Source organism: Mastigoproctus giganteus, chromosome 13 (genome assembly GCF_048544385.1).
Source record: "Mastigoproctus giganteus isolate SK-2022 chromosome 13, ASM4854438v1, whole genome shotgun sequence".
In the NCBI taxonomy this organism is placed as follows: Eukaryota; Metazoa; Arthropoda; class Arachnida; order Uropygi; family Thelyphonidae; genus Mastigoproctus; species Mastigoproctus giganteus.
The window spans coordinates 103425067-103439103 of NC_143587.1; the positions used below are offsets into that span (position 1 = coordinate 103425067).

Here is a 14037-nt window from a genome sequence, read left to right on the forward strand (position 1 = left end):
CAGAGTTGGTATGTTTCTTTTTAGTTATCGCTACCCATATGCAGTACTTTGCATTTGTCAATGTTAAACTTCAGTTGCCACTTCTCAGCCCATTTTCCCAACGTATCTAGATCCAGTTGGAGTAGTATACTGTCTTTACTGTCATTAACAACCCTGCTAACCTTTGTATCATCTGCAAACTTGGACATTAAACCTGATATACCTTTATCAATATCATTGATAAATATACAAAACAACAATGGGCCCAACAGCAGTGTCCATTGATTACCACTCTCTGTCGTCTCCCACTCAACCATTGCTTTATCCATTGTAGCAACTTACCCTTAATGCCATACCTCTCCAATTTGTGCAGCTGTCTTCGATGTGCAACAGTATCAAAAGCTTTCCTGAAATTCAAGTATATGATATCAAAATTATTTTTGGCATTCAGTTCCTTTGTGACCACATAATAGTATCCAATCAGATTGGTCAGACAAGACCTCCCTTTAACAAACCCATGCTCTATCTTAACTATTACTGCAGTCTTGTCTAGATGATCCTGCAATGCTTCTTTAACCAGTGATTCCATTATTTTCCCCGGAACACAAGTTAAACTAACAGGTCTATAGTTACCTGTGTGACCTTTTGAACCCCCTTTGTGAATTGGTGATACATTTGCACACCTCCAGTCCATGGGAACATCCTCTGAGTCCAAGGAAGCTCTCATAATTATGGCCAAGAGTTTGTTTATTTTCCTTTTCTGCCTCCTTTAATATAACTGGATAGATCCCATCCACCCCAGGCACCTTTCTTGTGTTTATCTTCAACAATTTCTCTTACACTTTACTCTCAGTTATTACAAGATTATCTAGCTTACTGCCAGAGTTGAATACACCTCTGGCATTCCCCTCACTGAATAACTCCTTATGTGTGAATGTCGATGCAAAATATTCATTTAGTTTGTTAGCTACCTGAGCAGGATCATTAACAGTTGAACCATCGATATCAAGTGGACCAATCTGATTCATCCCCTTCCTTCTAGAGTTTACTTAAGTAAAGAACTCTTTGCTGTTTTTCTTTGCATCCCTTGCCAAAGATTTCTCGTAATCTGCCTTCGCCTGCCTAACCTCCTTTGTAACTTGGTTACAGATCAACTTATATCTATCATAAGCTTCTTTGTCACGTGTTAATTTATATGCATCCCATACATTCTTCTTCTCTGCCACGAGCCTCATTAATTCATCTGACATCCATTTAGGCCTAAACCTTTAACGGTATTTCTTAGTTGGAATGAAAACCCTAGTAGCCTCCAAAATTAAGTCCTTGAAAGCTTCCCATTTAGAATTCAATGTTGGTAACATCATCAGTTGATTCCACTGTACAGAATTGCAAAACTGTCTGCGACACTGTGGTCACCTTTGTGAAAGCAAAAGCTCTTCCCTTTAGCCTTGATGGTAGTTACATCTTTAAGTAATTCCCACATCGGTACATTGTGATCACTGTCACCCAGTGGTTCCTTTATCTGCAAATTCTTAATGCATGAATAATCACTGCTGATAATCAGATCAAGAGTATTACTCCCTCTGGTTGCCTCTCAAACATGTTTCAGTTGGAAACAGTCATCCAATAAATCCACAAAAGTCTTGCTAGTGTGCGAGTGACCACCCCACAAGTTCGAGTCAATATTTGGAAAGTTAAAATCCCCCATTATAAGACATTCTGAATTAATGCCCACTCATTGTATGGTTTACATGGAAGTTTTACCCCAGGGGCTCACATCTGGTGACTATGGGCTTGACACACCCAGGGTCGTGAGTTAGTTATCATCATTCTTCTCTTTCTTGGTGATTCCTTACTTTCTCTCTCTTTCTCAGGGTAATTTGGATTTTTTTTTTTTTTTTTTTTTTTGGCTGGTGCAGCATAAGCCTCAAGCTTCCTTGTACTATATGGCTAATAATAAAAAAAATAGGTAAAACTCCTTATCCTTGTGATTTCAAATAATCAATTTTGTTTGTCCTATGCTCTCAGTGATTTTTTTATGTATATATATATGTAATTGTCATATGAATCAATGTTTCAACCCTCATTTAAACCTGTAGAAATCTGTATAAGATAATTTTTTTAAAACTAAATTTAAAAGTGATTATAAAACTAATGCTAATTACTGGCTCTACGCATTGATAATTACTTTTCAGTGTGTAAAGCTAGTTTAATAGTTTTATTAACTTAATTGTTATGAATTTATAATTAGTTTAAATTTAGTTTTAAATATTTTTGTCTTGCTTATTTATTACACAGATTTCTGTTGCATGTTTTTGCTTTTCATTTCAATGTTAGGAATTAGGTATTACTATCTAATATCAGCTACCATCATTTTACTGTAAAACTAGCCGGTGCTATTCTGATTTACAGATGAATATAGGCTTGAAAGCTTCACATATACATTAAAATATCTGATATAACTTATGTATGTATAAATTATGATAACCTAAAATTTATGATGTATGATCAAGTAGGTATTAGGTATTACCTAATACCTACTTGTCATCTTGTTTTAAACTGAATGAGATAGTTTTTTTTTTTTTCAGATACTTTTTAATATTTAACTTTATTTCTGTTTCTAGCCTTATATAGATGTTGTTCATGGAGACCATCCACATTCCCCAGAGACTACCGAGATAGATTTTTTTAAAGAACATGCAGAAGCTCATTTATATACTGTAGTGGATACAGATACTAGCCTTCAGAATGGTTCACTTTTTGTGTCTACACCTGCAAAACTAATAGAGATAAACCAAGGAGGTAAACTGATGTTGCTAGTAATTGTTTCCTTACAAAATGTAAAAATTATATATTGCTGCCAGTTTTGGTACATGCTTTTCAATGTGTAAAGCATTAGTTTAATAGTTTTATTAAATGTTTTAGTATTATAGTGTTATAGTATGATGAAATTTAACTATAAATTCAGTAAAGTGAATCAGAAGAATTCTGATTGAATAATTAAAATGTTGTGTGAAACTACATTATGTAGGTACCATTTTCACATAAATGACATCACCAAAAGACTATTCTGTTTTTATAAGACATCAATTGCTTTGTAAAGTTTAACCCTCCAAGATCTTATGAATGTGTTGATCTGTAAATGAGAAAGAAAAGTAGCGATTTTAATGGCTACTTTCCTTTTTTTATAGCTAGTGTCATTGGCTATAAAAACATGATTATTGTTGTAAAGCATTTGCCCATACTCTATTTGTTTGCATTACAGACACAACATGGCAACAATGAGTGCAGTACCAACTGTTTTCTGCGACATTAAGCATGAGAGTTATGCATGTGAACAGGGAGAAAATGAAGAACAATGAGAGAGAGATAGTTGGAAGTTACTAACTGAAAGATATTGAAGTGGGAACATTCAGTTGTTTCCTACTTTAATAAGAATAGTATCACAGCTCAAAAGTTTAATAAAGTGATAAAGTTATTGAATGTTGATGCAGATATATGATAAGGAAACTGATGGGCAAAGTAAGTTGCATAAAAAAGCAAGTCTAGAGTATTAGTTAGATTAAATGCCATTCATTTCATTTTTACAAGTTTAGTTAATTCACTTTTTAAAAGTACAAGAGAAACACATCACCATATTGATGTTAATATTATAATTTTTGAAAATTAAAGTGCCTAAACATATCAAAGTAAGCTATTTACTCAGTATATAAAAGACATTAAAAATTTTAAGCACACAACAGTAATCTCAAGCTTATGAAAATGAACGTTAACAAAGTACATAATGAGAAGTATGGATTATATTAAAAAAGTTGCAATAGTATAATTAATCACCAAGGCTAGAATTCTTAGCGATGCCAGACAGGTATTACCTGTTTGTTTATATTGTTTAAGTCCATTTTTTTTTTTTTTTAAATGTGTCTTTTTGCTCAAGAATTTGTTCTTGTCACGTATTTATCATAAAAAAAAAGAAAAAGAATACTATTTTTGATTTTATTTGGGAGTCAAAATTAAAGGAAACTAAATATGTCTAGAGCAGTGGTCGCCAATCTTTCGGACCTCACGGACCACTAAACTCAAAATTTTGAATCCCATGGACCATACCATGATTTTTTCCATAAAAGTAACATTCTAAATATGAAATGGTACTTACACTTGTTTTTGCATTTCAAGTTAAAATTGGATATCATTAATGTTAATATAATTAATAATATAATGGCCTTACAATGATAAAAAAAAATATATAATAAATAAACGCAGATATATTCATTATGAAAAATGCAAAAAAAAAAAAAACATTTTAAATTTCATTTTATTAAAAAAAGAATTAACAGAAACAATTAATATTAACAATTATCAAATATCGAGTGCACCTCGACATAGAGGTGTTTAAAGGATTAATTATAGCAAAATAATCAGTGTGACATTTGTTGCTGCTTGTTTGAAATAAGCTGTTGGATTCTTGGCTCCAATGACGTTACTGCAACATGGAGAGCTGTTTGTATTTCTAGCCGACAGCGGTACTTGTTTTAATTGCTTTAACTGATGAAAATGTTTTAATTGCCGTAACTGATGAAAATGCCTTTTCACACATATATGTAGTTGCAAATGGAATTAAAATTTTGATGGTCTTTTCACTGAGCATTCGGTACTCACTTTTTACGCAAAGCCAAAAATGAGATCTTGTTAGGGACAAGTGGAATTTATCTTTGAGACTGTCGTTGGATGATAGATCGATTAGGTTTTCTTTTTCTTTCATGTTCAAAATACTATCCTCAATTTTTGCCGAAAATGGATCTATTATCCATGTATTTCCGTGTCTGGGGTCCTCTTCCTTTGGGTAATAATGACCAAAAGAGTCAGTGAGCGACTGTAAGTGCAATCGAACAAGAGTTATTACCTCTCAGTTGACATCCTCCTGTTTCATATAATCATCAAAATTTGGGAACATTTGCAGCTCTTCTTCTTCAGCCAACCGCGTTTGCCACAGCAATATCTTCCTTTGAAATGCATCCATTTTGCCTCGCAGTGTGAACAAATCCGTAAGCAGCTGTCCTTGCAAGGACGTGTTCAGGTCGTTTAACAGAGAAAAAATATCCGCCAGGTATGGAATCTTGGCTAGCCAATCATTGTCAGACAAGAGCTCATGGAACTTCGAATTATTTTGCTGCTGGAAGAATAACTTGACTCTTGGCGCAGGTCGAACAATCGGGTTAGTACTTTGCCCCTCGACAGCCATCTCACCTCAGCGTGAAGAAGAACATGAGTATGCTGAGAGCCCATTTCTTCACAAAGTGCTTCAAATATTTGAGAATTGAGCGCTTTGTGGCGAATTTCTTTTACAATTTTAATTACATCAGAGAGTACTTCGTGCAGTTCTGGAGATAATCTTTTTGCCGCAAGTTGCTCACGATGTATAATACAACGAGTAAACAAGATGTCTGGGTGTCCAACGTCTTTCACTTTTGCAACAACTCCTGAACGATGTCCAATCATGCTTGCGGCACCGTCTGTGCATATCCCAACACATTTCTTCCATTCAATACTGTGTTTCTGGAAATAACCATTAAGTGCATTGAAAATTTGAGAGCTGGTTGTTCTGCCCGACAAGATTAGCAAACAGAGGAGTTCTTCCTTTAATTCTCCTTGGCAATCAAACCTCACAAAACAAAGAACTGCCTTGTTAGTTATGTCTGTTGATTCGTCAAGTTGAACTGAATAAAACGTAGAATTTTTCACAAGTGCAATCACTTGATTTTCAATATCTTTGGCCATGTCTTTAATTCTGCGCTTCAGTGTTAGCGGACATAGGAATTCCTTTCAGTTTCTGGACAGCCTGTTTCCCCAAAACCTCTTCACAGGCTTGTAACAAGCAAGGCTTAATTAATTCTTCTTCAATCATATACGGCTTTTTACATCTCGCGATTTGAAGTGCTATCGAATAAAAAGATTTTACTGGGGACTTGTATTCAACTGGCTTTTTAGCTAAATCTGGGTGTTTTGACTGCAAATGCCTGCCGAGTTTCAAAGGTTTCATGGCATCATTGGATAAACTCTCAGAACATATAATACAAAGTGGCCATGGATCCAGTTCACTTCCAGGTTCTTGAATAAATCCAAACTTCAAGTAGTCCACATCATATTTTCTTGAAACTTTGAACTTTTTCTTCTCTCCACCTCCAGTTCTAATGTCCTTCCTGATGATGCCTTGCGGTGGCTGCAGAGGCTCTGATTCATTAACCAACTCACGACAACGCGATGTATTACCTAAGAAGTGCAAAATGCTTGCTTGCTTTTTCTCACTCATTGGGGTTATTTTATTTGAATCTAAAACCCAACAAGAAATAAGATAGTTATTAAACTCAAGCTCTTTGATGCCATTAAATATCACACTGAGCACAGTTAAAATAAAAATATCACTGATCACTTACCTAAGAAGAATATCATATTGAATAAACACCAGTATAGCGTTGACAAAAATTTGCTTCTTGAATAAGCCCAACAAAACGAAACAATCGGACTAGAATCGTTATTCACTGAGCAAATTGACTGTTGACGGCAGAAGCACTACTGACAGTGCTGAGCAGCGTTGTTTATCGCAGCATAGATCTTGCTCCGAGCGTAGACAAGGACAGATGTCAAAGTAGTTTTTTTCTCTTTTTGGCCAATTGAGCTGTAACTTGCCAGCCTGCTCGCCGCTCGGGGCATGTCTTGCGAACTGTGCCATGCCCAGGCTAGGCCATCGATAAGAAATAGCTTTCTATATTTTTTTACAATAAAAGCATCACTAGTACTAAATATTGCACTGGGCCTTTTATAAACATGCAACGTAATAAAGCGAAAATTGCAAAAAAAGTAGAATCAGAATATAATGAAACATTTTAATAAACACGAAAATTGCAAATATATTCAAATTACTCTGCGGACCACCGAAATAAATTCTCTCGTGGACCACTGGTTGCCGACCACTGGTCTAGAGAAGTAACCAAACCTTAGTCACTGATTGTCCACAGCATCTGATGACAGTCCTTTTTGAAACTTACTGGGCTCTCGTCAGATTGCAGGTGGTCTTATTAAGCATGTCTCAGTTGTCATGACTTGTGAAAATTGAAGCAGTTCTATTGTGAATAGAACTGCTTCATTTTTCACACAAAGCATGCTAACGGAGACATGTCTTGTGGTATAAAGAAGTTAAAACAAAGTATTTGATATAGCAGAAACTGTATTAGAAATAAATTTGGTAAATTCAGGATTATCTTTGTTCTGTTTGTTTGGCTGCCAGCAGACTTTCAACTACCATAAAACATAAAAGACTGCTACGCAAGACAAGGCCATGACAGTCTGTTCTCATTAAAGAGTAGGTTGCCCTAATGAGTATGTCTCTGACAACCTGTGAATGCTTAAGCAATTCTGTCTGTTGTAGTATGGTATAAAGAAGTTTGTTGGTGAAGACATCAAAGGCAGATATTGTTGGGATATCAGAGACATGGTGTTCACACATATTAGGAATGCAGAATTGGAATTTGAGGAGTACAATGTGTACAGAAAGGATAGACAGGATAGGAAGGGAGGAGGGGTTATGCTGTTATTTAAGAAAAACATAAAATCAAAAGAAGTGCATCCAGTTGATATAGATGAACAGTGCACTGTTGAGTCAGTTTGGTGTGACATAAGCACTGCGAAAGCAAAAATACGAATAGGAGTGTGTTATAGGCCTAATGACTCGAATGAGTACAATGAACAATTGCACAGAGAAATAGAGTGAACTAGTAAATCAGAATGTCTTATAATGAGGGATTTTAACTTCCCAGATATTGACTGGAACTTGTGGGTTGGTCGCTCGCACACTAGTAAAACTTTTGTGGATTTATTGGATAATTGTTTTCTGCAGCAGCATGTTCAAGAAGCAACCAGAGAGGGTAATACTCTTGATCTGGTTACCAGCAGTGATCATTCATGTATTAAGAATTTGCAGATAAAAGAACCACTGGGTGACAGTGATCACAATGTACTGATGTGGGATTTACTTAAAGATATAATTACCATCAGGGGTAAAGGAAAGGGTTTTTGCTTCCATAAAGGTGAGTACAGTGGTCTCAGACAGTTTTTAAATTTTGTACAGAGGGATTAACTGATGATGTTACCAACAGCAAATTCTAAGTGGGAAGCATTCAAGGAATTAATTGTGGAAGCTACTAAAAGTTTCATACCTATTAAGAAATATTGTTCAGGATTTAGGCCTAAATGGTTATCAAATGAATTAATGAGACTTGTAACAGAGAAGAAAAATGCATGGGATGCATATAAATTATCAGGCGACAAAGAAGCCTATGGCAGATATAAACTAGTCTGTAATCAAGTCACAAAGGAGGTTAGGGAGGCAAAGGCAGATTACGAGAAATCTTTGGCAAAGGATGCTAAGAAAAACAGCAAGGATTTCTTTATGTATATAAACTCTAAATTGATGGTTCGATTGATGATCCTGCTCAGATAGCAAACAAACTGAATGAGTATTTTGCATTTACATTACACATGAGGAGTTACTGAGGTTTGAAAATGCCAGAAGTTTATCAAATTGTAGCAGGGTGATTAATGATTTTGTAATAATTAAGAGCAAAGTGGAGGAGAAATTGTTGAAGTTAAACATAAGAAAGGCACCTGGGGTGGATGGGATCTATCCAGTTATATTAAAGGAGGTGGCAAAGGAAGTAAGCAAACCCTTAGCCATAATTATGAGAGCATCCTTGGACTCAGGGGAGGTCCCCACGGACTGGAGATGTGCAAATGTATCCTGAATTCACAAAGGGGGATTGAAAGGTGACACAAGTAATTACAGACCAGTTAGTTTAACTTCTGTTCCGGGTAAAATAATGTAGTCACCGGTTAAAGATGCATTGCCGGATCATCTAGACAAGACTGCAGCAATAATTCACACACAGCATGGGTTTGTTAAGGGAAAGTCTTGTCTGACAAATTTGATTGGTTATTATGGTGTGGTTACAAAGGAACTGGATGCACAAAATAATTTTGATAACATATACTTGGATTTCAGGAAAGCTTTTGACACTGTTGCACATGGAAGACTAATGTACAAATTGGAGCAGAATGGTATTAAGGGTAAGTTGCTACAATGGATAAAAGGATGGTTGAGTAGGAGAAGACGGAGGGTGGTAATCAATGGGTGCTGCTCTTCGTGGACTAATGTTATTATTGCAGTCCCACAGGGTTGAGTGTTGGGTCCACTGTTGTTTTGCATATTTATCAATGATATTGATGAAGGTATATCGGGCTTAGTGTTGAAGTTTGCAGATGATACAAAGGTTGGCAGGGTTGTTAATGACAGTAATGGCAGTGTGCTACTGCAACGGGATCTAGAAAATTTGGACAGATCGGCTGAGAAGTGGCAACTGAAATTTAACCTTGACAAATGCAAAGTACTGCATATGGGTAAAAGTAACCCCAGAGAAACATACCAACTGTGTGGTACTCTTAAGGTTGTAGAAAATGAAAAAGACATGGGAGTAATTGTGCAGTCAGATATGAAGTTTTCTGAACAGTGCAGATAGGATGCCAGGGCAGATCATGGGGTTTTGTCTATGATATATAGGAATTTTGCTAGCAGAGAAAAGGTGGTGATTATCCCTCTGTATAAGGCAATGGTCAGGCCACGCCTTGAGTACTGCATACAGGTCTGCAGGCCTCATTTTAGGAAGGATGTAGATTTGCTTGAACGTGTACAGAGAAGGGCAGCAAGATTGGTGAGCGGAATGAAGGGATCCTCTTACCAAGAGAGGCTTAAGTTCTGCAATTTGCAGTGGCTGGACACTAGGCCTTGAATGTGTTGAGCACGCTGAATTCTAATGGGATTCTTCCAATTGTCCAGATTTCAAACCTAAGGGGCATAAATTCAAATTGAGGAAAGACAGATCTAGAATAGATGTGCGGAAATTTGCCTTTAGCCAGCGGGTGGTTAATTGCTGGAACAAACTTCCATCTGTCATTGTGGAAGTTGATAGGTTAACTAAATTTAAGGAGGAACTGGACAAACATTTAGAGGGATTTGTTTTGTAAATTTTTTTTTTTTTTTTGGCTTATTCTGCATAAGCTCATACAATTGCTTTCTTGCATCACATGCCACTACTACTACTACTTCAAGTTTTTAATATATCATTAACATATCAAAAGAACTACCTCATAAACTTCCAGTAGTTAAAAGTCTGCTAATCATCAAACATGCAAAAAACAAGATATTCCTCAGCTTACCAAATGTACTTCTAAAGTGAAATAGCATCTGCTATGTTAAATGTATAGGGCATTAACTAATTTATGCTGTATTGTAATGCAACATAAATTAAGTAGCATATCATATAACCCGAGCATTTACCACTTGCAACAGGACGAGAGACCAGTAAGGGCCAGAACAGAACTCCCAATAGTGTCTAATATTAAAAGAAAATAGCAAGAATATCCTTTCAGTGAACTTATTTTGTTTGAAAGTGGTTTCATCTTGTGAGTAGCATATCATATGACCAGAGCATTTACTTATGGCATTTGAAAGTCTGTTGTCCGTCAAATGTATAGAATAAGAAATGTTTTTGCAAGCTTGTTAAATATTTTGATCGTAATATTTTATTCTAGTTTTTTATTTTTATTTTTCATTCTGATTTGAATTCATTCTGATCTGATGCATTCTGATTTTAATGCATCAGCTCTAGGGGAAGACAAATTAGTCTCAGCAAGTTATGTCTTTTCATTGGCCTTTTAATATGGTTTATCAAAACTGATTGTAAGTGTATTATACTGTAAAAAAGCATTTGTATTTCCTAGAATACAAATTCCGTTATTCTCTGAGTTATTCTCTCTTCTGTTATTCTCTGAGTATACCTGTAAATAAATGGCTAATTAGTAACTTTTTTTTATGAAAAAATGTGAAAAGTATTAGAACCTATAGTGGATTGTAGATTGTAATTTTCAGGAAATACATGTGAAGGAAAATTGTTCCAGAAACAGACATAGAAGCAGAAGGAGTAAATTAGGAAAAGGTAAAGTTGGTTTTTTGAATTTGGAGTTGGACAATGAATGGAAACTGATTGGTTGTGGCATGTGTTTGGAAGAGTGTGGGGGAATTACAGATGCAAATTCAAAAGAACAGTCCCCATGGAAGCACCTATAGAAAAGATATGCTACAGAAGCAGAAAGTTTGTGAGACAGAGTGGAACGACTTTATAAAACATATGTCATTAAGTAACCTGACTTCCCTCTTTTGAATAGAATCTAAAAGCCTGAGAGCGGTTCTGTAGCAACACCCCAGATGTGAGAATGGTATTTAATGATAGGACAGATTTGAGATTTATACAGAATGGGCAGCTGTTTACAAGAAAATTAACACCGAGAGTGAAAAGAAAAACTCAATTTTTTGGATGCAGAGGGCGAAGAAATTTTTGTGATGTGCTTATGCCAAAAGAGATTAGAAGTCATAGTCATCACTAATGGAGATATGTGATCTTGTCTGGAAATTTACATGTCATCGAAAATTAATATAGTTGCAGTAGACTGTGTTTTGAGAAAAATAAGACAGCACTAAGTTTTAGAAGGAGAAGTTAATTAAGTTTTCTCTGCCCATTTGGAGAATTGCCTGGAGATCAGATTGAAGGAATTAGTGGTGGATAATCAAGAAATTGGGGCTGTTTATAGCAGGAAAAGGTTTCTCAAACTTTAAAGAGGAATGTCTTGTGCTCTCGTCAACAAAACTAGGGACAGGCTTTTCAGTCAGTAGAAGAAGGTATGGTATTAATATACTAGTAGAAAAGAGTGTGAGAAAGAACTGAACCTTGGGGAATATCATTATTAACCACTGGATATCCAATTGCAAAAAAAAAAAAAAAAAAACTCTGCAATCCATAGGATGGAAGCTTATTTAAGAGACATTTAAGCCAAACATGAAAAATTGCCTTGGAAATGTCAAGAGCAACTGCTTTAGTTTTACAAAACTTTTCCACAGCATTGGTGGAAATGTGAGTAACATAAGCCAACATATCACAAGTGGATCAACACTGGCAGAATAAATATTGGCAAACACTGACAGATGAAGGATTTCAAGATAGTGTAAAAGTGGCAGTTGATGGATTTCTCCATTACTTTGGAAAGAGTAGACATAAATACAATAGGATGATAATGGGGTGAGAGGAATTTGCCATTCTTTTTAGGAACTGACTGGATAATAAGTGGAGAAATGCTATAATTTCTCCAACAATGGAGTACGAGATGGATGCATTTCGTGATGTTACAACAGATGCCCGAAGGTTCCACCATGAGACGCGATACATGCGTGACACCGATGCAGCATGGATTGGTGGACACGGTCAAACACACCTGGAGTTTCTTTGACAGTAGCAGCAGCGCAGACAAGTCTCGCCACGAGATCCATTTCCATCTCCACAGGCGATTCATACACGATAGATTTGAGGGCCCCCACAGAAAGAAATCAAGGCTCGATAAATCAGGTGAGCGTGGGGGCCAGTCAATGGGTCCACCACGGCCAATCCATCGACGCCCAAAATGCCTGTTCAAATGGTCACGAACACGCCTTCCATAATGGGCAGGTACCCTGTCATGTTGAAACCAAATATTGCGTCTCACATATGCTGGGACATCATCAAGTAACCTTGGTAGAACTTGTTCAAGAAAGATCCGATATTTAGCGGAGTTCATGCAGGATGGTAACAGGTATGGGCCGACTAAGCAGTCGCCGACCATACCTGCCCACACATTTGTTGCAAAGCGATATTGTGTCGCATGGGGCCGCACACCGTGTGGGTTATTGTGAGCCCACATGAACATTGTGCTAATTGAATAAGCCTCCCCGAATGAAATAAGCCTCATCCGTGAACAAAACATAAGCTGGAAAATTCAAGTTTTGAAAACTTTCTTGGAGAAACCACTGCAAGCCACGCGTGGCTTTTGTGCAATGATGCAAAATCTCTATTCTGCAGGATGGTCTTTGGGGAGCAGTAACTGAACCCTTTGGAGATGAAAGGGGTGTAAGGAATCATTGTGCCAGACACGCTGTACACTGCATAAGGTATAAGGTATGTTCGTATCAAATGGCACCTGGGATTTCTTCCAACTCTGTATCAAGGACAGTACACTGTCAAGCCAGAGACTTGAAAGTGTGTGGTCTGTGCAGTGTGATGTGTTGTGCCCATTGTTTGACCAGCTTACTGGCTGCCAGGCCCCTAGTGGGGCCTGACGTTGCCCATACCCTGCCACGTGGAGGCTAGCTGGGTGTATCCAGTATTACAACAAATTGCTCTGGCAGGTCCTGCCACCTAGTTTCCTGGGATTTCAGTGGCTAGGACCTAAAAAAAAAAAAAAAATACGCATTTGATATTAGTGCTTAATGGGATTGCTGTTTGGAAATCGCTGGTTGAGGTTGAATGCTAAAGAGATGCGTTAAAAGCCTAATAGGTCGGGCAAAATTTTGATGTTATTAAATTTAGACGTGAGGCTATACGCTAGATAAAAGTTAATAGTGTTTGTTGTCTTAGAGATTTAGACGAAACCGGTGGAATTTAGATGTTGATTAGAATTTGGCGGCATTGTTAAGGGTGTACCTTGGTCGATTTAGTGAGGGGGGGGAGACTGAAGACTGGGGGGAAAACAGATAGAATAGGGATGATAGAGTAGGCATCCCCAAAGAGAGTGGAGACGAGCCCCACCAGGCAAAGTATGGGGGGTAGGCAGGGAGGAGAGGAGACAGAGATCCGTCTCCCCCCCTGCCTGGGGATGGGGTTTTAGTATTAGTATTTTTTTAGTATTAGTATTAGTAACGGCCACATGGTGCAAGAAAGCCTATGGCTTATGCTGCACCAGCCAAAAAAAAAAAATCCGAACGAAACAATGATAAACACAAAAAATAAATAAATAAAATAAATAACTAAATAATAATAATTAATAAATAAAAAAATAAAATAAAAAATAAATAAAAAGGAAATTAAACCTATCATCCTATGCGCTTCCCTTACCCGAAAGTACTATCCAGATGACCTTTGAATTTCC

The 14037-nt window shown here is 36.8% G+C and overlaps 1 protein-coding gene across 2 annotated transcripts in view; it reads left to right on the forward strand.

Moving 5' to 3' along the window:
* ArfGAP3 (ADP-ribosylation factor GTPase activating protein 3) overlaps positions 1-14037 on the forward strand; it is a 195500-nt gene that overhangs the window by 46200 nt on the left and 135263 nt on the right. For both annotated transcript variants that reach the window (XM_090387967.1, XM_090387966.1), the window contains exon 4: positions 2604-2781. In XM_090387967.1, the coding sequence (XP_090244093.1) occupies positions 2604-2781 (178 nt within the window). The remainder of the gene's footprint in view (positions 1-2603; positions 2782-14037) is intronic.